Source organism: Bactrocera latifrons, unplaced genomic scaffold (assembly GCF_001853355.1).
Source record: "Bactrocera latifrons isolate USDA-ARS-PBARC rearing strain unplaced genomic scaffold, ASM185335v1 scaffold_55, whole genome shotgun sequence".
Classification (NCBI taxonomy): domain Eukaryota; kingdom Metazoa; phylum Arthropoda; class Insecta; order Diptera; family Tephritidae; genus Bactrocera; species Bactrocera latifrons.
Window position 1 is genome coordinate 609,842 of NW_017537212.1, and position 22,352 is coordinate 632,193.

Sequence of the window (22,352 nt, forward strand, 5' to 3'; positions counted from 1 at the left end):
AGCTGACCGCTCAAATGATATCCACTATTGCTAGATGCTCAGTTTATTCCTTTTTCTTTGCAAACAACTCTAATTTTATTACAGCCAGTCACATTGAAAGTCAGGCAAGCACAAAACAAACTTTCTACGATGTTCAACTGGACCTTTTCCCTATTGTTAAAAATCAACAAAAATGTCAAAGTAACGTAGAATTAACCGCATGAAACAAAAACTAAGCAAAGCTATCTTTTCACATTAAAAGTGGGGCTTATTGTWTTTCTATAGAACGTAACGTTAAATATTCCGTTATATCTATCCGAAACTTAATTAAAAGCCTGAAGACTTATCATTTGATTATCGTAAGTCAATCAGTGCAGTTTAAAATAGTAGTTTTATAAATGTCGCGAAATAATGGCAGGCTGCACTTCGAAGAACCAGTTGAGGAATGSATTAGAAGAAGATTGGAACAAGATTAGTCCGAATATAAGTATGTAAAAATCTGGTTGAATCAATGCCGAGAAGAATGCAAGCAGAAGACAACGGGTGGTGCGACAATATACAATATTAAAAATAATTTTTTTCTTTTAAATACTTAAATAAATAGTTAATTTTTTGAAAGTTGTATACATTATTTGATACTTTTATTTTGTTTTGTTACTTTTGGAATTCGAATTTGGAATTTGGTAGACCACATACTAGAATCTAAAAACATAAACAAAAATTTAGAGAAAAATCGGAAAGCGTTGTCATCAGCTGCTACCCAACGAAGGCGAGAAAGATAYAGTCTTCAATAAAATTAGCAAATCAACCGCGAAATGTCATACATATATAAGCATTATACATACATATAYGCTTAAATTAATGTACATATGCACATATATAAAAGGAAAGTGCAAAATTCCTACAACGAGAACGTGAATATCATAAATATGAGCTATTGAGATCATAGCTCATAAGATACGTATGTACGTACGTATAAATATGTACATACATATGTATATAGACATAATACAATAGACGCATAGAAATATACATTTGTAACTGTTAGAAATATATGTATATACATACATATGTGAACTGTAATTAGAAATCATTCATACGCCTGCGCACTGGCAGCATTGCCTCAGTTCCATTACATGGATATACATACATACTGCTTACACAGAGTATACTTATATGTACATATATTTGTACTTATTTATACGGATGTAAAAATTATGACCATTTGAAGTAAAAAAATAACATCGTATTATCAGAAAATTTAAATTTCCGAGTTAAATTTATTGGTATGTAGTAACACAATTCTCGTACCTACCAAAAAAGCAATTAAGAGCACTATGTGCATAATACATATCGTCACCTGAAATKCAAAAAAAATCCTATAKAAAAAGGGGAGATACGTTCCATGTCATCTGAAAACCGTATAAGATTAAATAAAGTACTATATTTACTTCGAAAAACCGTGTAAAAAATGTTGAAAACTATAAAATTTCAGATATGCATACAAATTATATGTTAATATGGMATTTTATTGAGCATTAAAACTTAAAAAACATAATTCATACAGGTGAAAAATTGGTAGATTAGGCAAAAAATTAGAATAGAAATAAGGAAAAAAGATTTAGATTGCTACATAATTATTCGTCGCTACTTGATAACAAGCGCAATTGTTTGTGACGAACTGGACTAAAGTCGGTATCATCGCTGGAGATATCCATTTCAACAATGTCAATATCGTGCGGACGAAATATGTAGGTAAGAGTTATCGAATAAGAGGATTTCCAAGTTACTACTATGTATGTTCATTTCAGCAATGGTGCTAAGTGTGGGAAAAACAAACATAATTACAAGACGGCGATTTAAAACCCGTAGTAGCTTAAACAATTTTCTACGATTCAGGAGCAACAGGAGTATATGTACATAATTAATTTAGCTTGTTTAACGTTTATGCAAAAATATACAAATTAAATTAATTCTCATAATTCATAATATAAACGTGTTCTTATTTGTTATTATTTTTAATATAAAGCAGATTTTATATAATATTATACCTACTTATGTAAACAACTAATGAAGTATTAAATGAATAAAGGAATATTGTAGAAAAATAAAAATAGTATTCCGAAGTCATGTGTTGAACACAATGCTCGCGACAGACAGCAAACGACATCTGTCAAATATTAAAAAACACACGTTCTTAAAGACAGACCTATTTTGATAGCTACACGACTGCAGGCCGACAGTTGTCGTTCTCGCTAACTTCAATATTTTCTTATATTTGCCAACGACAGTAGGACGACTGTAGAGTTGATAGTAGAGAGATGAGGAAGAGTGGTGATGCTACTAATATGTAAAAAGTAAAATTATTCAAAGCTCTAACAAACCTGACGTTATTTTACAAATAAAAGCATAAAATAGCTCTGTTACATCATTTGTAATAACAATTATTAATTTTAAACGAATAAATTTAACTATTTACTTCTTTTTGCATACAAAATTTCACTTTGAACAAAATATTAAAATTTCATTGAAGTGCAAGGTATWAGTATGGCCACAACGAAATTGTGTACATGCAAWATGGACAACTGCGTAGTTTTGTGTACATGCCGGCCATTGCTATGTTGCTGCCCTCTCACAAAGGTTCATGTAGGATTCACAACACCATTTTCAGTTCTCTGTCGTGCTGCTGCAGTCTGTCCCRAGCATTGYGTTCCGCACATCAATGTGGATCTACGTATATCGTATATCGATTGAAGGTTGGTTATTCATATGTAACGAATATTTATTTTCATAGCTTACCAAGCAGTCTACAAAGTTCTTATGGCTGATTCACCTATAACTTTTGCCTCGAGCATTTGCTTTGACAGATTACTTCGATGTATGCTTTTGTATGATTAATTCAAATCAAGGCGTAGGAAAGCAAAGGGAGCCAAATGTTTTCATCTTATTCGAACGCCATTTTAATTAGAGAGAAATACAGAGAGCACAGCATTTATTCTGACATATCCTTGGCTTTCTTCGCTTTGTTGTGAGAGGATTATAGAGCGGAAACTAACCCATACACATTGTGCAAAACATAATTACATGCGTAAAAAAGTATGAACGATCATATATATGTACACAAGAGTTTGAGTTACGGGGCATCTCGACAGGCTAAAGTTTATGGCATACTAATTGTCAAATCTATTGCCATTGCCGTTGCCAAATCTGTATTCGGTCATTTGTTATCATAACATAATCATTTGCGAAAAGGCGTCGGGCAGGCAAGTTCGAGCTGATGTAGTGTTAAAATTTTTATATGTATGAAGAAAATTTATGTGGAAAATAAAAATAGGAGAAATATACTTTATTCCGACGCCATTTATTTCATGATTTCATATGCCCACACAAGAATATTGGCAACCTCAATAGCAATGTTTTTGACAGATTGTTAGCAATGTACATTGGCTGTTGAGATGCGACGTAACGTGCTGCCAAAATCGAAGCTTTCAACCCTCGATGTGACCGCCGCTTTTATTTAAGTATGTGTCGTACAAAATCTATAGGAATGATCAATTTTTGACAGTAATTTTCCGCTGCCACTTCTATTAGTATAGATTTTTAAGGATATATGAACATCAACATTTAGCAGTGAAAAGGAAAAACGATAATATGAAAATTTAATTTTAAAATTTTTTAACAAAAAAATATTTGCTTACTCTATATTTAACTTTAAATTTACTTGAATTTTTAAGAAGTGGCAACATTACACACATCTTTGGTTTTATTTATTGAGCATCGTAAAGTGCCTTGTTATTGAGTTAAGTAGATTTGTCCGCAATATTTGTAGAACTTGTTCGCAATACTTATTATGTCTTCTTCAAACAACGATAATGGAAATCTTATGGACGAGTTTGAGGAAGCTTTCCAAGCATGTCTTTTATCACTGACGAAGCCAGAACCTAACACAGGCACTAACAAGGATGAAATCGAGTTGGAAGTTCAAAAAACAACAAATCGGTTTATTGATGTTGCACGGCAAATGGAGGCATTTTTTCTTCAAAAACGTTTCCTTGTTTCAACACTAAAGCCAGATATGTTAATAAAGGACGAAAATCAGGATTTGCGTAATGAAATAGCTCGCAAAGAGCAACTTCTGAATAAACACTACAGCCGTTTAGAGGAATGGAAAGCTTGTTTGTCTGATATACAAGCTAACCAAGGAGCACACAATAGACCTATAGGAGGAATAGGCAATGCAGTTGTTGCCATTGGGGATTCATCGAGTACAGGTACAACAGGGATACCTGGAATTACAGGTCCTGGAAGTCTGAATATTTCACAAGTTTCAAATAGATCTGGTTCTGTAGGAATGCTTGGTAATGTACCAGCATACGGCATGGGTAGACGTTTTTAATATTATAATCTACCTTATCTTTAAAATATGTAATGTTAAAATTTTACTGGGAATTAGTATATTTAATTAAACTTTCTTCAAAAACAAATAAAGGCTTTTAGTTAAAAAGAGAACTGAAGAAATAAAATTATAACTGTTCAAAATCTGCTTTGTTTTGTTACTATTTAATGTTTACTAGAACTACGATTGTTTTGAACGTAAACTTCTTATCAAAGGATATTTGCTCGTACATTATATGTATTTTAGCTATTATGTCAATTACTAATTAATGGTTTCTTAAGTTTATAATAGTGTATTGGACATACAAATTTTTTTGTAAGATTTTCTCATTTTTCACAATCTACTCATAAAACAGAATTCCTCATAATAGAACTCTCTTTAAGAGTTACYGTTACCAAAGTTCTGCGATGTAGCTGATGACTTGTCCTCGCTCTGGTTTGAATTGCTCGCAGAAGTCGCTGAATGTGATGATAAGGAAACCACTTTCATATTTTGTAATGTTTTCAGGTTTAATGTATTCCCCTGAAAGTTAGGAGAAAGAAATATTTGCCCACCTCCCTGTACAGCCAAAACCACACGTCCAGGATTAGATGTTTTCACGCCCTGATTATTTTCGATACTTGATTTACTAAAACAGTCTCAAATGCTTATTAAAAAGTACCTGTTGAGATGAATTTTTAACAGTAACCAGCTGAGTCTGTGACTGTGTAGATACGGGCTGCAGATGATGGGTCATTGGAACCGATTGTTGTGACTGTTGTAAACGTATTGTCTGCGCGCCAGAGCCAAGCATCACAGTTTTTGGTAAGTTAATTGCAGTCGCATTGTTGGATGTCTCACTACCGTTATTTAAAGCCGAGCTTCCGGTAATTAGATTACCAACCGGTAGGCTTGCCACACGTTGTTGAGTCGCTGTTCCACTTGAGGCTACAGTTTTCACTGCAGTTTGCATTTGTTGAACCCGTAAAATTTGGTTTCCCATTATAACAGTTTGCATTTGAGACCCTTGCTGAGTAGGAAGAACACCACTATTACTACCAGTGTTTGTGGACGTTAAATTAACAATCTTATTTTGTTGTTGCAGCTGTAAAAGATTACATTTTGTATTTACCAAGTATATAAACATTTACTTTTTTAGGTATAAACTCACGTTTCGCTGTAATTTTAACGTTTGTCCACCAATTACAACACCAGCGGAATGTAGTTGTTGTAATTGAGCAGAGCTTCCAAGATTTTTAGATATGGTCGTAGATGGCTTTGCAGCAAAAACGACTTGTTTCCCTTGTAAGCTTGTAACATTAAAACTATTTGAAACACCTCCAATATTAGATGTATTTTTGATTACACGTATATTGCCTCCTGTGGTCGCAGTAGTAGATGAATTTGTAGACACTCCAGATTTGCCGAGTACTTTGGTTATCTGAGGAGTAGTCAATTGTCCACCAGTCGACATAAAGATGCGTCCAGTACCTCCGCTTACGAGTGTAGTTTTTGTTGTACTCACGCTATCCGATGTTTGCGATGTGGTGGGACGATGTGTATTTACATTTCTTGCCTGCGATACAACGGTATATGAAGTTGTATTACCAGTTGATGTCAGTAGGTGGGGCTGTTGTTGATGTGAAATACTGGCTGAATGAACGTTTTTAACAATAGCACCCACATTACCACTGAGGTTTGTTTTCAACGAAACATTGCTACTTTGTTTTTGGAGCAAACTCTCCAGTGATATTATTTGTCCGGTAGAAGTTGTGAGAATTCGAGTTCCGCTCGCTGTTGTCCCTACGGGAGTGTCATTTCCAGCTATTGCCATAGCTTGCTGCTGCTGCTGAGACTGAGAATTCGTTGAGCTCACCTTTAAAACACGTGAGAGGCTTTGGGCCTGAGGAACCATGCCACCTAGAGATTTATTGCTTGCTTGTTGTCCAACTGCAATGTCACTATTCGCTACCGAGGGTAATAGCGCCAAGGTTTGAGCGCGCGACACGACTTGATTTATTTGTGATTGTGCCTGTGGATTAGATGACTCACTGGGAACCACTTGCACGGACTTCAATTGAATGCTTTGCTGTTGCTTTAAGTTCTGTAGAAGGGCTCTCTGTTGTTGAGAAGTAAGATTTGTTGTATTTATAGTATGCACTTTCTCAGCTACTGGCGTTGAAGAGGTTTGTGATCCAACAGAAGCTGCATCTTTAACGACGGATTTGTGAACAAGTCCTGCGTTTGATGTTTGATGCATAAAGACCTTTTTACCTATAGTTTGCGTAGTTAGACCACCAGATTGGGCAACAACGGTACAATTTTCTGAAAAAAAAAAAATCAACTATAAATTTTAACAAATACAAAAATGATCTATTAAATTACTTAAAAGTGTGGACTTGTCGATTACACGATGTTGTTGATTTGTAAGAGGCGTTGAAGGAGAAGATTTCTTCACAAGTATCTGCTGATTTTGTTTGTGCTGTAAAGTTGCAAATGTATGTGGAGACATTTTTATAAGCGTAGAACCGCCAGCAGCAGATACCACCGATGATACCCCAAATGTTTGCGTCCCACTATTACTACTCATAAGCGAAATATTACCAAATGATTTACTTTGCTGCGTCTGTGCCCGCATTGTTCCCATCCCACTACCCCCTGTCACAACACGGTGACCGATAACATGAACGGGAGGTTTCCTGGAAGTAACAACCGATCCAGCTGGTGCAGATTGAAAAATCGATTTTACTCCACTGCCACTGATGCTTGGCACAATTCGAATAATATTTTTTCCATGTGATTTGTTTTGTTGTACCTGTTCTGATGACAAACTTCCCACATTAGAAACCAACTTTGTATTATCCATGTAAATGGTTGTAGAACCACCCGTGGAAATTGATGAAAGTGGTAAAGTTCGCACATTTGTTTCTTTGGTGATAATATTTTGAACTTCAACGTCAGTAGCATTCGAAATAGAATTTGACATGCTGATCGGAATGATGAAACCTTGTGTATTCTTCTGTTGTTGTTGAGCGTAAACAATATTTTGTTGCTTAAGCACTTGGTGTGAAGCGGATTTGGGTTGCAGTGTCCCGCTTAATGTAGGCTGACACTTCACTTGATTTATAATGATAGGTTTATTTAGAGCCACTTTTTTTCCACTGAAAGTGGCGCTAAGAGATGGAGATTTCTGTGATGCTATTGAAACAGATGTGCCTGTGGATGGTGTCACAACTGTAGCGCTGGAAACGTGTACAGTTTGAAGACCAGATGGCGTAGCAACAATGATTGGGGTAGAGTTAACATTTCCCGTTGTTATCGTCGTTAAGTTAGACTTGATTGGTGACATAGTTAAATTTAACTGTTTGTTAACCTTACTTTCTTCTGAAACAACTTCATTTATTGTTGCATTTTTTGTTGAGATTGTCATTCGCTGTTGAATCCTTTGCTGTTGTGGTATTTGTGTATCAATACCAGTAGTGTTATTGATTTGCCGATGCTCTTGATGCCGTTGCGATTGTGATTGAACAGCCGTTTTAAGTAAAGATTTCTGCTGTTGGTGCGGTATGTTGTACTTTAATGGCGGGACAGGAAGCGAACGATTCCCTGATGGTTTAGTGATAACGAGTGGTATTTTTTGTTGCTCAATGGCACTTTGACTACTTACAATGATGGGATTTGCTGGTACTAATGCAGGCATAGAAAAAGCTGCGCTAGTTTTTGTAGTGGTGTTTGCTGTGCTTACAGTTCCAACATTAACTTCATCCTCACATGTAAGTAAAACAGAATTGGGATCATTTATTTCTGAAGTTGCTTTGGCTAATGCGACCTTTGCTTTAGATTTACGATGTGCAACTTTTTTGGATTTCCCTACACCCTGACTTTGCTGATGTATTCGTTCGAAATCATCTTCGTTCCGATTTCGATGGAGATAGATCCAAATTTTACGCTTTGGATCATAACGCACACATGGATCATGTTCTGTGTGCATGCGATCTAATGCTCCGCTCACCGTTGTTTGTAATACATTTTCCCCTTCTTTTAAGTTTATATATTGCGAGCTCTTAAGCAATTCGGCTATATCGGCCCGAGTGCCTTCCCCATTCGGTAAACGTGCAGTTGCATCACGAACTAATGTTAAAATGGTGACAAAATTTGGACGATTCCCAACCATCATACTATGTCCACGAGCCTTAGTTAAAGCATACATTTGTGTGTATATTCCTTTAACTGGACCGACTACACTTTCGTAACCATGCATATGGTAAGTGTAAGCACGGTGCGGTTGCTCAAAACGTTCACGTTCCTGTCGTTGAAACTCCACAATTTCCTCTGGTGTAGCCGCACAGACCGTCCATGTCGTAGGACAGCGTGGTGGAGGTGGTGGGGATATACCACCATCGAATGATACTGGAGCATCGTCTATTTCGTTAGAGTTGTAAGTGTTATTATTTGTTTTTATATTATTTGGAGATTCCTTTCCATCATCCGTAATTACTTGGCAAGCAGCACTCGGCTTTTTATCCGAAATTTCACGGCGTTGCAACCAATAAGTGCACAACTTAGAGAGACGGGTGTCAGAGTCACGACCTGCTCCTATCCACTGAAAAATATTTTGTTGGGATTTGAATTCTAAGTATGGAACATATTCGTCTGGTTGATCGGAAAAATCTCCAGCCAAAAAATGTATAGCAGATGTTAATAATGCTGACCAGTTATCAGACTGAGAATACCAATCGTTTAAAGCAGTTATAGGATTGCGTAACCAGATATCGATCCTAATACGCAGTTCATTGTATTGCATTCGGTGATGGGGTGTTGCGCAAAATAAATCACGTATAAGCGAAAAGAAGCAAGCATGAGTCTCCTGTATTAATTCAGATGATTCAAGTGTCGTTGGAATAAGACTTTTTGTCGGTGAAACCAAGGGTTGCGTTTGTCGTTTTATATGAGTTATTAATGCTCCAGTTGCCGATGAAATATTGGTTGCATTGTAGTTTAATTGAGAATTCGATCGCGCCTTTTCTTTGAGAGGTGTTTTGTTCACCTTTGCAAAAATAGACTCTAGCTTTGGTATATTTTGCTCAGCTAAAGTACTTTGACAAGTATTTTCTAACAATGGATATTTACCCTGTAAATCGGCATTACTGTCGTCTACTTTGTGAGGCGTTTGCAATAGTTTCTGTGGGGGTACTTCAGTTTGTTCAATCGTGGGTAGGACAACTTCATTGGAAATTACGAAACTTGGTAAAGCCTCATCGCAGTTACCGTAGGTTTCAACTTCTTCTTGTTGAAGTTCCACTTCACCATCTAGTATGTTAAATGGTGCACCATCTTCAGGAAGAAACGGATGCTGTAAGGTTCCATTTGAATGTTCAGATAAACGCTGTTGAAAATGTTCAACCTGTTGTTCTTTTACATTTTTTGAACCTCCCTCAATCGATAGAATATCTAATTTGACCTCATTTTCGTTCTTTCCATATGTGTCACAATATTGATCACTGGCCGTAATTGGTACTAATGCTGGAGGATCCGTATAAGAAACCGGTTTAGGTTTAGTTTTCCTTCCAATAATTTTACCCACACCGAAAAATTGTTTAAAATTCCCACCCATCTGTGCCCTTGCACAGACATCTCGCAACCGTATATCGGAAGTTTCAAAGTCTGGTAAAGTCTGAAAATTCAAAATTTAATCAGAAATTAGACATACATAAGTAAATATATAATAAAATAAATACCGGCTCTGTAATTTTCCGCCGCTTGTGCTCTCGTATATACGATCGGAAATTTCGATTTGATAATCTAGATTGTTGCGTATTCTGATCGGTGCGTATCACATCTTCGTCAGCAAGATTTTTTCGTCTTTTAAACAATGTACTGAAAATCAAACGATCAGTACCAGAAGCAGGTAACTTCAATGCAGATGATATTTCAGATTTCAAATTGAAATGGCTTTCCTCAGTGACATTTGCGACCGAGGAAACATCCGCCTCGTCAGCACTTAACTCATTAGGTTTAATGCCCAACTGATCTGTGATATTATCCAATTCTTTTCTGAAGCGTTTTCGACAACGCACAGTACAAAGTTTTGTATCAGCTTGAAAAATGGTTTGTTCGCGCTTTGTTGCACGTTCTGTCCGTAGTTTGCTGCTTGGGGCAGATTTGTAAGCAATTTGCAAAAGGCGTTCACGAGACAAAAACAATTCTTTAGCAAGTTGACTAAGTCGTTCACATCTTTGAAAACGCTGTTCACGTCGTCGTGATTTAGCAATGCTTTGACGTAGCCGCACAACGTCAGGCCTAAAATTTCCACTTTCCAATTCCTGTTGCAAGTCAAAAAGAGGGGAGTGGCCAAATCGCGTTAAGCCACCGTTAAAAAGCAAAGATAAAGTACGATGCATCTCCACAGATATTTCTTGAGGGGTAAGCATATTAGTGAAATCTGGTAAATGCTTTTCCAAACCTGCTCGAATCGCTTCAGGTATATTATTCCATGTGTCTACTGAGAAAAACTCATGAAAGATTTTCATACTTTCACACAAACCCCGCGGCAAACGTAACAATTCATTTCTTATTTTAGCTAGCTCCAGTGTATCTAATTGCAAATCAATCACGTCTGAATTAGAAGTTGAAGAGCTCATACTAGAACTGCTACTAGAATTCGTATCACTATCTTCGAGTACACCACCAGAAGCACTCACCTCTGAATCGGACATTGTACTGCTCATATCTTGTTTTATCAGTTGCGCCATTATCACAATACCTTTTTAATTGAATATCGTTTTGTCAGAGTCCTGTTTCACTGTAACGTACAAATATTACAAACAAAAGTTGTCAATTAATTTCTCTATACCAAGAAGGGGAAACAAAACTTTCAATGAATGCAAAAGTTCTTGCATCATCGTTTGCTTTTTCTCCGCAAGAATGTGTTCATTATTTATATTTTCACTTTATAGGGGCACAATACTTTTATCTAAAATTATTAAATCTCATTTCCTATCAACTTTAAAACCTCACCTGTTACAAAAAAATCTAACAATTACCCACGTTTCTTTATCCTGACGCTCACTGAATTTAACTTTGGCTCAATTATGTCTACTTCGATGTTGCGTTACGAGCAATGCGGTTCCCTCATTACAAATTTTTTCCTCATCTGAACATTTTTTCAGTTTTTCAATTTATTATTTTTCGGACACAGCCTCTCATTTCGTCTAATATTCTAATTTCACAGTGTATTGAACATACCATGAATTGTCACTTAATTGTCAACAATGGTACATTCAATCTCTCTTAAATGCCCATTTAGCGTATTCACAGTTCGATTATAGTTACCTTTCATGAACACAACCGATGCARATTCAAATGAGTCTTATAAGTCACCTACAGGTAAAATCATCGGTTAATTTCCCAACAGCGCTTCCTGAGATTTACCATGTTATATGCAAGTATGTATGTTAGTTTCTATGAGATTTTTTAGGTSGAATGGACAAAACTACCCGAAACTTTTGTGTACGAATGAGTGCTCATCCATTTCCTAGACAAAGATCGCATGATTTGCACTGTCTCCTCTAAATCCGTCAATTTAGTGGCATTTCGGTAGCCGTGACWAGCTGGGAACCCAAGAACTAAATGAAAATACATACATACTAAAGAAATTTCTACATAGAATGTCTGGTGTCTAAGCTGAAACTACATAACATGCGATAACGTAGTTATATGTAACCTTGAATAATTCAATAATGAATCCTTACGCGAATTCCCGTCTAAAGAAAATTTCTCAACAATATGGAACAAAAGCTTTCGTGTCTGAACACAATGGTTCTAATTTACCTAACAATGTTCCAATGTTATCGATTAACAGGTGAAGAATGCAACGATTTATTCGGAAATCRCTTGTAATTCAAAATTATTGTATTTGTTTTCTCATTTTTGTTAAGTTGACTCCATTATAGTAAGAAAAAATTAAAACAGAATTTTTAAGATCTCATTTCAATAACAATTCATTTTATACCTGTTAAGCTCATATAATAGCATGTATTTTGTACTTAAAAATTAATCGAATTCATTTTAATCTTTTCAAGCCCCTACACGAACAGCACTGATAGGTTTTGATATATATATTTGACATTTAATTTGAAAAACGTAAACTGCTTAATTTCAATAGAAGTTATAAAAAACGTAAAGAACCAAAAAATATTTTTATGATATGATTGTGAATAATTGATTTTATACGACACGCGAACGCTCATCTGGCAGTATACTCACGAAACACATCTTTGCGTTGATCTATGTATACCTGCAAAGTTAAAAATTCCGATTTTTAGCGGCGTTTGACTATTTGTGTTTTCTAAGAAGGGATTGCACAAAAAATCCTCGCTAAAACCTAAAAAAAGATAAAACCAAATTATATTTACTTTACGCATTCAACTTAATTGAAATATGTGAGACCCGGACTTTTTTTTATTTACTTCGGTTGTATTGAAAATTTAATTCTTTACAAAAAACTATTTGCTTGGTGTAAAATGCACATACCGCATATCTAGGTGCGTTTAAAATGTTTTATATTAAACAAGAGATTCATTCATTTGAAAACTTGTACTACTTTACAATTGGAATAAGTGATATTTAAGAACAAGTTCCGTTCTCTCACGAATGGAGTGAGTTTCCTTTTGCTTGAGTTTGATAAATCTTTGTGTACATTATAAAATAGRTCCAGAAAAAGCAAGACGATTTGGTATAATGAAAAAATACAAGTAGTTTTTAAATTGAATTTATATAGATTTCAAACATAATTCTGCATATGTATTAATATAATAAATATGCCTTTTTTTGCAGATACAGTTGTTTCCTAATTGAAAAGGCTAATGTTTTCGTTTACRTTATAGAACCGATCACTACTGGTGAATAATTGTTTCCATAACAGGAACTGCGTAGTTTTTTTTTTGTAAAATTGCATCTATGGGACAGGAAAAGTATACGGATTCTGATGCAAATTCAGCGGAAGACAGTAATAATTATAGCTCAACGGCCAATATTAAAGTTAACTCCAAATTTGACCCAAAAAGTAAGGACAAAAATGAATCTGATTCCCAGAACGAAAGAAGCAAACAAGCTCGTTTATCGAACATAATATCTTTAAATAACAGTTCGGAACAAATATCAGCCCTGCAAAATTCTGGAAATGAATTCAAAGTGCGTGTTGTACCATTAGAAAAACTATTGGAAAAACCAATAGTGAATAAAATTAAAGAAAATAAGAAACTGATATCCGAAACCCAGTCTAGGCGTTTACCTGACCGTAAGAATAGGAATAATTGTACTCTGATAGAGTTAAGTGACAGTGAGGAAGACCAGGAAAAAGAAACATCAAATCAAATTTCGACAAAATCAGACGAATTGGCTCAAAACGAAAAATCAAATCCTTTTGAGGGAGCGCTGCCCCGCATAAGGCAATGCACTGTTCGCATAAAACGAACCATTTTTCCAACTTCTTCAAACCTTTTAAGCCAAAAATTGACTATTACTAAAGTCAACGGTGGAAATAATTCTATAAAAAATAATAGTAATTCTTTCAACGAAAAAAGGTCACCAGCATCAACTAGAAAATTAGTTATGAATTCTGATTCAGATGAATCAGACTCAGCTACATATGAGAACGTTAACAACTTTGACGATCAATCTGAAGTGGAGTCGGATGGCAAAAGTAGTGACAGTGAAGTGATACCAGCACGCAAAAAGAGAGTTTTTAATAAAAGAAAGAAAAGTAGTGATGATGATTCCGACTTCACACCACAGCCAGTTCCCAAAAAACGCGGACGCCTCCGCCGTGGTAAAGAAAGCAGTGATGAGGATGATAGCGATGCTAAGCGGAAGGGAAAGGTCAAAAAGGGTGCTAAATCAGATGAGGAAGATGCTGATGAGAAAAATAAAAATAAACGCAAACATATCCGCAAAATTATAAAAACCAAGGATCTAGACATTACCACAAAAAATGCAACTAAAGAGGAAGAAGAGCGACGCAAACGTATAGAGGAACGTCAAAAGTTGTACAATCAAATTTACGAAAAGCCAGAAAATGTTGAGGTCACTGAATTGGTGCTGGACTTTGATGAGGAAACTAAAAAACCTTTGCTAGAAGTTGATAGAGGTATTTTAAAAAAGTTAAAACCTCATCAAGTAGCTGGTGTGAAATTTATGTGGGATGCTTGTTTCGAAACAATGAAGGAGGCTGAAGATAATGCTGGTTCCGGTTGCATTTTGGCTCATTGCATGGGTTTGGGAAAGACATTACAAATAGTAACCCTTTCCCACACTTTATTAGTAAATTCAAGACGAACCGGAGTAGAACGCGTTCTAATAATAACTCCTTTGAGTACACTCAATAATTGGGCACGTGAATTCCATCACTGGATTGCATTTGCTAATAAACGTAATGTGGAAGTATATGACATGTCCAAGTACAAGGACAAGCCAACCAGAATTTTCAAATTAAACGAATGGTTCGAAGAGGGTGGAGCATGCGTTATAGGCTACGATATGTATCGTATATTGGCTAACGAAAAGGCAAAAGGTTTACGCAAGAAACAACGTGAAATATTGCAGCAAACGCTAGTGGACCCAGGTCCAGATCTAGTTGTTTGTGATGAAGGTCACTTACTTAAAAACGAGAAAACCTCCATTAGTAAGGCTGTTACTAAAATGCGAACTAAAAGACGAATTGTTCTAACTGGTACACCACTTCAGAACAATCTTAAAGAATGTAAGTATGGATCTTGAATGTTTTTACTTATTTATATTTAAATAAATTTAAATCTGTTACGACTTTACTTAGCTTGTTATAAATATTTTAGCTCAGAATTAAAATTATTAAATACAAAAATATAATTTCGAGTGACCGACAATGATTTATTTATAGAGTATTTTTTCTAAAGGATACAGTAATAAAATCGATATACAAAATGCGATTTATATCAGTTGAACTCATTCCACTTTTCATGATTTAATAAATATACTACTTCATATCAGCCAAAAAAATAGGCAATACTGATTGTAATAATAGGGTTACAGTCCATACTTAAATATTGTGGAATTGATCAAAATGGACTACAATAATATTTTCCTTGAATGTGAAGAGATAAGTCTACAATTTCTCACTTCTTTAATTTCTTTAATATCGCGTTCATACACAATTTAGTTACATTAATAATTGGTTGTAAATGTTTCATAAGTTCACCAAGTTTCATTTCGTCCCTAAATATAATATAATACATTATTATGTTTGTATAATTGAATAAATACAATRATTTTCCTTCCTTTATATATTTTACAGATTATTGCATGATTCAATTTATCAAACCGAACCTTCTTGGCACATATAAGGAGTATTTAAATCGGTTTGTGAATCCTATAACCAATGGTCAATACACAGATTCGACTGAGCGTGATATTCGTCTTATGAAGCATCGATCCCACATTTTGCACAAAATGTTGGAAGGATGCATTCAGAGACGTGATTATTCGGTGCTGGCACCATATTTACCGCCAAAGCACGAATATACTGTGTATACAACTCTCTCGGATCTGCAACAGCAGCTATACGAATATTACATGACGACTCAGCGCGACCTTAGTGGCTCTGATATTAGCGGAAAAGGAGCACGTTTATTTCAAGATTTTCAGGATTTGCGCCGAATATGGACTCATCCGATGAATTTACGAATGAATAGTGATACGGTTATTCGTAAACGACAGCAGGCTAATGACTCAGACTCAATGGAGGATTTTATTGATGATGATGATGATGATGCTGAGAGTGACACCGGTTCAGAAACGTCTGTGGATTCATCAAAATCATTCGCCAGCGGCGGTGGTGGTAGTGGAACTGGTGGTGTACAAAGTAGAAGTAAATCTGCCCGTTCATCCGGTCGCAAGCAGATAGATAAAGATAGTGATATTGAAGAATTTGAACCGCCACAACCAGAAGCTGATCCATCAGAATGGTGGAAACGTTTTGTGGAGGAAAAGGAGTTGAACAATATAAATCATTCCCCGAAACTGGTGATACTGATGAACTTGCTACAAGAATGTGAGGTTATTGGTGACAAACTTCTGGTGTTTTCGCAATCCTTACAATCTATCGATGTAATCGAACATTTTTTGTCATTAATAGACAGTAGGACTAAAGGATACGAATATGAAGGCAAAAATAATATATTTATTTATAAATATAAAGATAAATGAATTTAATATGATTTATAATTTTAGGTGATGTCGGCGATTTTAAAGGTTGCTGGCAGCCGGGAGTTGATTATTTTCGTCTTGATGGCTCATGTTCCGTCGAGAGTCGTGAAGCGATGTGCAAAAAATTTAATGATGTTAACAATTTGCGTGGTCGTCTGTTTCTCATTTCAACACGAGCTGGTGGCTTAGGTATAAACTTGGTTGCTGCAAATCGTGTTGTCATATTCGACGTTTCTTGGAATCCTTCACATGACACCCAGAGCATTTTTCGAGTGTATCGTTTTGGTCAGGAAAAGCCTTGCTATATTTATCGACTCATAGCCATGGGCACAATGGAGCAAAAGGTATATGAGCGTCAGGTAGCAAAACAGGCAACAGCTAAAAGAGTTATAGATGAACAACAAATTTCTCGTCACTACAATCAATCTGATCTACAGGAACTTTATTCTTATGAGTTGAAACCAGCAAGTGAACGGGAAATACCTATTTTACCAAAAGATCGGTTATTTGCAGAACTACTCAGTAAACACGAATCGATGATATTTAAGTATCATGAACACGATTCGCTTTTAGAGAACGAAGAAAGCGAGAATCTTAATGATGCTGAACGCAAGGCAGCTTGGGCAGAATATGAAGCAGAAAAGACACGTAGTGTTCAAACTGCACAATATATGTCATATGATCGCGGTGCTTTCGGCGGTCAATTAGGTAATGCAACCGGTGGAGTAACATCAAACCGCATTTTTGGTTTTCGTTCGGATGTACTGTTACAGTTACTCAATATGAAGATCGTCAAAGATCATCCAGAAATAACGCATACTCAAGCTCTACAACTTGTTCCCACATACTTGCAACATTTATATACCGAAATGAATAACAATAATCCTACAATGTATAAAGAGCTGTTGTCATTACACGCAACACTTGCCCATCCAAGTGGAATGTATATGAGTCCACTTTTGTATGCAAATCAAAATCCAAATGCAGCAGGATATTTCCAATCTTCTAGTGGACAAGCTGGACAACAAGTGCCAGTTGCAATAGAAAACCCGCCAGTTACTCCATCTGGTCCTGCCCCATCCGGCTTCAAAGAGAATGAGGTATACGAGATTGATTAATTAGTGACTTCTCGCTCCGTTCTCTTAATATTAACAAATAACTGAATAAGAAATGCACCGAGAAGAATGACAGATCTGCTGAATGCTGATTCTGAATGAAAGAAATCGCTGATTAAATTACTTACGGTCCTGATTATATCGGTATTTGCTCTCAATTGTAGTAACAATTATGTAGTTGCCACCATAAGCACACCAATGATATGTTATATATATGTTAAAAATACCATCTTACTGAGTGCGTAGAAACAACTTCGAAAATATAACATTTAAGTTCAATTTTTGCATTGAGGATAAGTATAAGAAAATACATATATAATTAATAACACATAAATATTCGTACATAGATCGTTTTTTTGTTTTGTTTTTGCAAACAAATGCAAGCACGTGAAATAATTTGAGTGACTTTATTCAATAAATAATACAACCAAGAAAAATGTTGATATGGTCATTATGCCTTGCTAAAGTGATGCATCTTTACATCTTACGGTTTACATAATATTGATTTATTGCGCGTAAACCGATAATCACGAAATAAAACAAATTTGAGGTAGTAAATTATTTTCCGCGAATTTGTCAAGCTCACTTATATAATAATATTCCACCACTTAACTATTTGAAAGTATTGTCAAAGACGAAAATCATCGTATTGTTCCTAAACCACATAGATTTTAGATATACTTTATCTAATTTTTTTCCTGATGTTTGTAATGCATGTTTTCAAAACTATTCGACAAAATTATAACAACCATATATTATTGATGGAGATCAAAAATTTCCGTGAAATCTGTCCATCGCATGAATATGGTCGTAAATTGGCGTTTTTACTTTGGTCAATCACTAATTGTTTTCGAACATCAAAACATTATACATGTTTCATATCCCATGCACAATAGAAATGTATTACTTTTGATTTAATTATGTGTCTATACCATTGTATTACTTTTAAATATTAGGCTGCTTTGAATTACCCCTTCCTAAGAAAAAATGTCATAATTTATAGGTAAACATGTCCTTTTTTATTTCAGAATCAAAATAAATTTTATGGAAAAATATACATATGTACAAACATGACTAAGTTTACATTTCAGATTTTTTTTTATTTTTATTTTGCTTGCACACAATGCACACAATTATTTTATGAATGTCTTTCAATAGAACACTATATATTAGTCACCCAAAGACTGAAGATGTAAATTATGTGTTCTTGTGTTTTTTTAAATGACGATTAAGACTAAACTTGAGTTCAAAAGATTTACCACATATATGACAGCTAAGTTCAGATTTTTTCAAATGTTGCTGATAGTGGGTACAGAGTTGATCAGTGTTTGAAAATGGTTGTGTATTTTTTGGATAAACAATTTCTTTGGACTGGCTTTCGCTATCACCGCTTTCATCATCAGAAGAGATAACTTGCGCAAAATCATTATCGATACTAGAACTGTAGGAGCTTTCTATATGAACTCGTGTTTCTTCAATTACTTCATTAGCATTTCCTATATTTGTAATAGGGATTGCAAGATCTTGTCTATCTGAGTAGTGAAATTGTTCACTCTGAAGTTCCGTATTAAAAGAATCATCGTCCGAGGTATTTTCTTTGAAATGACAAAGCAGCTTATGTGTATTCAGTTGATATTGCGTAGGATAAAGCTGAGAGCATTGGCTACAAGATAGACTTTGTTCTTCCTCCTTACTGGGGCAATCCGTACTTTCAGAAACAATAGGCGCCTCATCTTCGTGAGCATGTATTTGCCAAATATGAGCCTCAAGTACGTTCTCCGACTCAAATGCTTAAAATAAAAAATTAACATGAAGATTGACATAGATACTGACAACTAATTTTAAGCTCACCTTTATCACAGTAAGAACATTGCCATGATCTAAATCCATGAGCGCGCATATGGACTTTCATCTTTTTCCCCAAGACACCTAAAAAGAAATTTACACATAATACATATACATATATAAGAGCTTATAGTGGCTAATCAGGCCAATTATTGGCTACCATATTCACTTTAATATTTTGATATTTTTTTACTCACGTTTGCCACATTTCGTGCATTCAATTTTAGAATGAATAGCTTTGGTATGTTCTTTAAGAGTCTCACGTGAGTCACAGAAAAATCCGCATTGAGCACATTTAATATGTTTGCTAATTCTATGCCATTTAAGATGAAATTTGAGACGTGTAGCAGTAGTGTTTTTAAACTGTTTTCCGCATATGTGACACTCCATGTCTTTCAGCTCATGTATTCGTTGCATGTGCTGTTTATGCAATTCTGTAGTAGCTGACATATGTCTACATAAATTGCATTGCACTGGTTTTACCGTTTCATCGTTCAATTGAAATGGTGAACCCGAGCTTACGGAATTGTCCAATAGTGGAGATACTGGAGACACCATTATTTTAGAATCGTAGTCCGGCATTTGCATTAGGTTCTGAAATTGATTGCTTTCGAAACCTCTTTCTGTGCTCTTAATATTGCTTTCATTATATGTATTCTTTATTGTTGAAATACAATTGTCATTGAGTGTGGGCGCACCTTCTATAACTTCCTCTTTAATGGGAATATGAGGAATATTAAAAGGAGTATAACTTGCATCACTTTTTCCATTGAATTCGTTATCGCTTAGGTCGTCAACATATATAAAATCGCAAATATTTTCACTTGTTTCATCTGGTTCAGATAGCTCCTTTTTAATATATATTCGATTTTCTTCTCTTATGTTGTATAAATTCCTCCATTGTGATTGTAATTCTATGCATAGATTCCGGAATTTAAAAACTTTTTTAAATTCCAGTATACAGCACGTGCATATATATTGTGGCAACCCATCATTTGGATTAATCTGAAAAATAATAATCGCATAATATTGAATTATTTCAAAAGAGATTTGTATTTACCTCAACATTCCAAGTCGATAATTCAGAGCGAATATGTGATAAATCATACTCATCTGTACTGGAATCAAAAATTTTGCGTAGGAAATTTGATGCTGTTAAATAGAATATACCACACGTCCGACATGGTTCTATACCATCCATAATATCAGTATTATTCGACATGTTAATATAAGAAATACGGCCTAGATCAATTGTTTATAAAAAGCTATGCGAAAAGAAAAAAAAACTGAAGCTCTCCAGGTATTCTATATGACAATTTTGTTCAAAATAATTGCCAGATGGTGCCAGACCGTCGAAAAATGAAATATGCGAAAAACAGTTAAACACAGGTTGTAAGTATGTATTGTGGTTTTCTTATTTTATTAAAACTAAACTAACTTAATATCATATACAATAAATAGACATATTTACATTCCTCCTTCTATGAGTAAACATTTATGATAATCAAGCGCATTATTTAATTGTAATTTTTGTATTTAGACAATAAATTCCACATTTATTCCATATATTAGAATTGGATAATTCCCATACAAATTTTTTGCTTTGCTTAACAATACATACTTTTATAATAATACCAGAGAACGTATATTATATTGACATCGTGAACAGAGAAGGTTCTCTGCAGAAACGCATTCATTCTGATATACCCTTTGCTTTCCTCACTTCGTTGTTAAGGTATGAAGTGTGAAGCAAAGCGAGAAAAGTTCTATTTGAATGGGCCATTAGATAGTTCGTTTCGTTTATGACGCTCCGTGTCGCAAACTTGTTTCTATCATTTTTAAACGCTAAAATATCTAGAAAATTTTAAAAATAAAAAATTTCTAAATAGAATGCGGTTTTCATAGTTATTGGCCTAACGTACAGCTATATATCGACTCATTTGATTTTGAATGTATGCTCTATATGAATATGTCAATTTTGAAAAGTTCTTCTTCTTCTTTACTGGCGTAGACTCCGCTTACGCGATTATGGCCCAGTTTACAACAGCGCGCCAGTATTTTCTTCTGTACGCCACGTGGCGCCAATTAGATATTCCAAGCGCAGCCAGGTCCTCCACTTGCTCCTTCCAACGGAGTGKGGKTCTTCCTCTGCTTCCCCTGGCATGTACTGCGTCAAATACTTTCAGAGCTGGAGTGTTTTCGTCTATTCGGACAACATGACCTAGCTAGCGTAGCCGCTGTCTTTTAATTCGCTGAACTATGTCAATGTCGTCATATATCACATACAGCTCATCCTTCCTTCGAATGCGATATTCGCCGTGGCCAAAGCGCAAAGGACCAGGACGGGAATTATGAGTGACTTATAGAGTTTCGTTTTTGTTTGTCGAGAGAGAGCTTTTGAAAAATTACAGAATAATAAAATAGTGTAAAATTTAAAAAAAGTAATACTGAAATAAAATTCTGTGAAAAGACAATATTTTTAAAAAATACCAAAGAATGTGAAATTTCATTTTTAGTATTGCGAAAACAATCTAACATGAATTTCAGCTGAATAGCGACCTCTATCAGCTAGTGCAAGCATTTTACAATTAAAAGTTTCTATTGTACAGTCTAGATGGAAAAATGAAGTATGTGAGATAGCTGCTACAATATTTGACGAAGGAACGAATTACTCCGTTAACATGTGTTGAGAAATGAGATAGCAATCGATATATGAAAATAGGTGCGGCCATATTGATTGTCAAAAACGAAGGTAAAGCAAGTAAACTTCGTTAAGCGTCCTTTGGTATTCGGTTATG

At 35.1% G+C, this 22,352-nt stretch overlaps 4 protein-coding genes across 7 annotated transcripts; 2 read left to right on the forward strand and 2 right to left on the reverse strand.

The window, feature by feature from the left end:
* The first annotated feature begins 3,675 nt into the window (after positions 1 to 3,675).
* Positions 3,676 to 4,442, forward strand: LOC108974423 (mediator of RNA polymerase II transcription subunit 28). Its single transcript, XM_018942248.1, has one exon. It carries the CDS (start codon positions 3,830 to 3,832, stop codon positions 4,373 to 4,375), a length of 546 nt encoding a protein of 181 aa, XP_018797793.1. The 5' UTR covers positions 3,676 to 3,829; the 3' UTR covers positions 4,376 to 4,442.
* A 78-nt stretch (positions 4,443 to 4,520) lies between these two features.
* LOC108974422 lies at positions 4,521 to 11,558 on the reverse strand. 2 transcript variants are annotated; one of them, XM_018942247.1, is made up of 6 exons: positions 11,402 to 11,558; positions 10,093 to 11,156; positions 6,740 to 10,028; positions 5,526 to 6,679; positions 5,037 to 5,459; positions 4,521 to 4,978 (listed from the first exon to the last, which is right to left on the reverse strand). In XM_018942247.1, exons 2-6 carry the CDS (start codon positions 11,104 to 11,106, stop codon positions 4,754 to 4,756), a joined length of 6,105 nt encoding a protein of 2,034 aa, XP_018797792.1. In that variant the 5' UTR covers positions 11,107 to 11,156; positions 11,402 to 11,558; the 3' UTR covers positions 4,521 to 4,753. The 2 variants fall into 2 exon arrangements, with proteins under 2 accessions (XP_018797792.1, XP_018797791.1); XM_018942246.1 differs by having other exon boundaries at positions 11,372 to 11,558.
* Positions 11,559 to 12,623: 1,065 nt separating this feature from the next.
* LOC108974419 (transcriptional regulator ATRX homolog) lies at positions 12,624 to 18,764 on the forward strand. 3 transcript variants are annotated; one of them, XM_018942242.1, is made up of 4 exons: positions 12,624 to 12,897; positions 13,190 to 15,113; positions 15,684 to 16,553; positions 16,619 to 18,764. In XM_018942242.1, the coding sequence occupies exons 2-4, from the start codon at positions 13,313 to 13,315 to the stop codon at positions 17,710 to 17,712; spliced, it is 3,765 nt and encodes a 1,254-aa protein (XP_018797787.1). In that variant the 5' UTR covers positions 12,624 to 12,897; positions 13,190 to 13,312; the 3' UTR covers positions 17,713 to 18,764. The 3 variants fall into 3 exon arrangements, with proteins under 3 accessions (XP_018797787.1, XP_018797788.1, XP_018797789.1); XM_018942243.1 differs by having other exon boundaries at positions 13,196 to 15,113; XM_018942244.1 differs by having other exon boundaries at positions 13,240 to 15,113.
* A 69-nt stretch (positions 18,765 to 18,833) lies between these two features.
* On the reverse strand, positions 18,834 to 20,876 carry LOC108974420 (zinc finger protein 699). Its single transcript, XM_018942245.1, has 4 exons — positions 20,615 to 20,876; positions 19,752 to 20,559; positions 19,561 to 19,638; positions 18,834 to 19,499 (listed from the first exon to the last, which is right to left on the reverse strand). The coding sequence occupies exons 1-4, from the start codon at positions 20,774 to 20,776 to the stop codon at positions 18,907 to 18,909; spliced, it is 1,641 nt and encodes a 546-aa protein (XP_018797790.1). The 5' UTR covers positions 20,777 to 20,876; the 3' UTR covers positions 18,834 to 18,906.
* Positions 20,877 to 22,352: the final 1,476 nt, after the last annotated feature.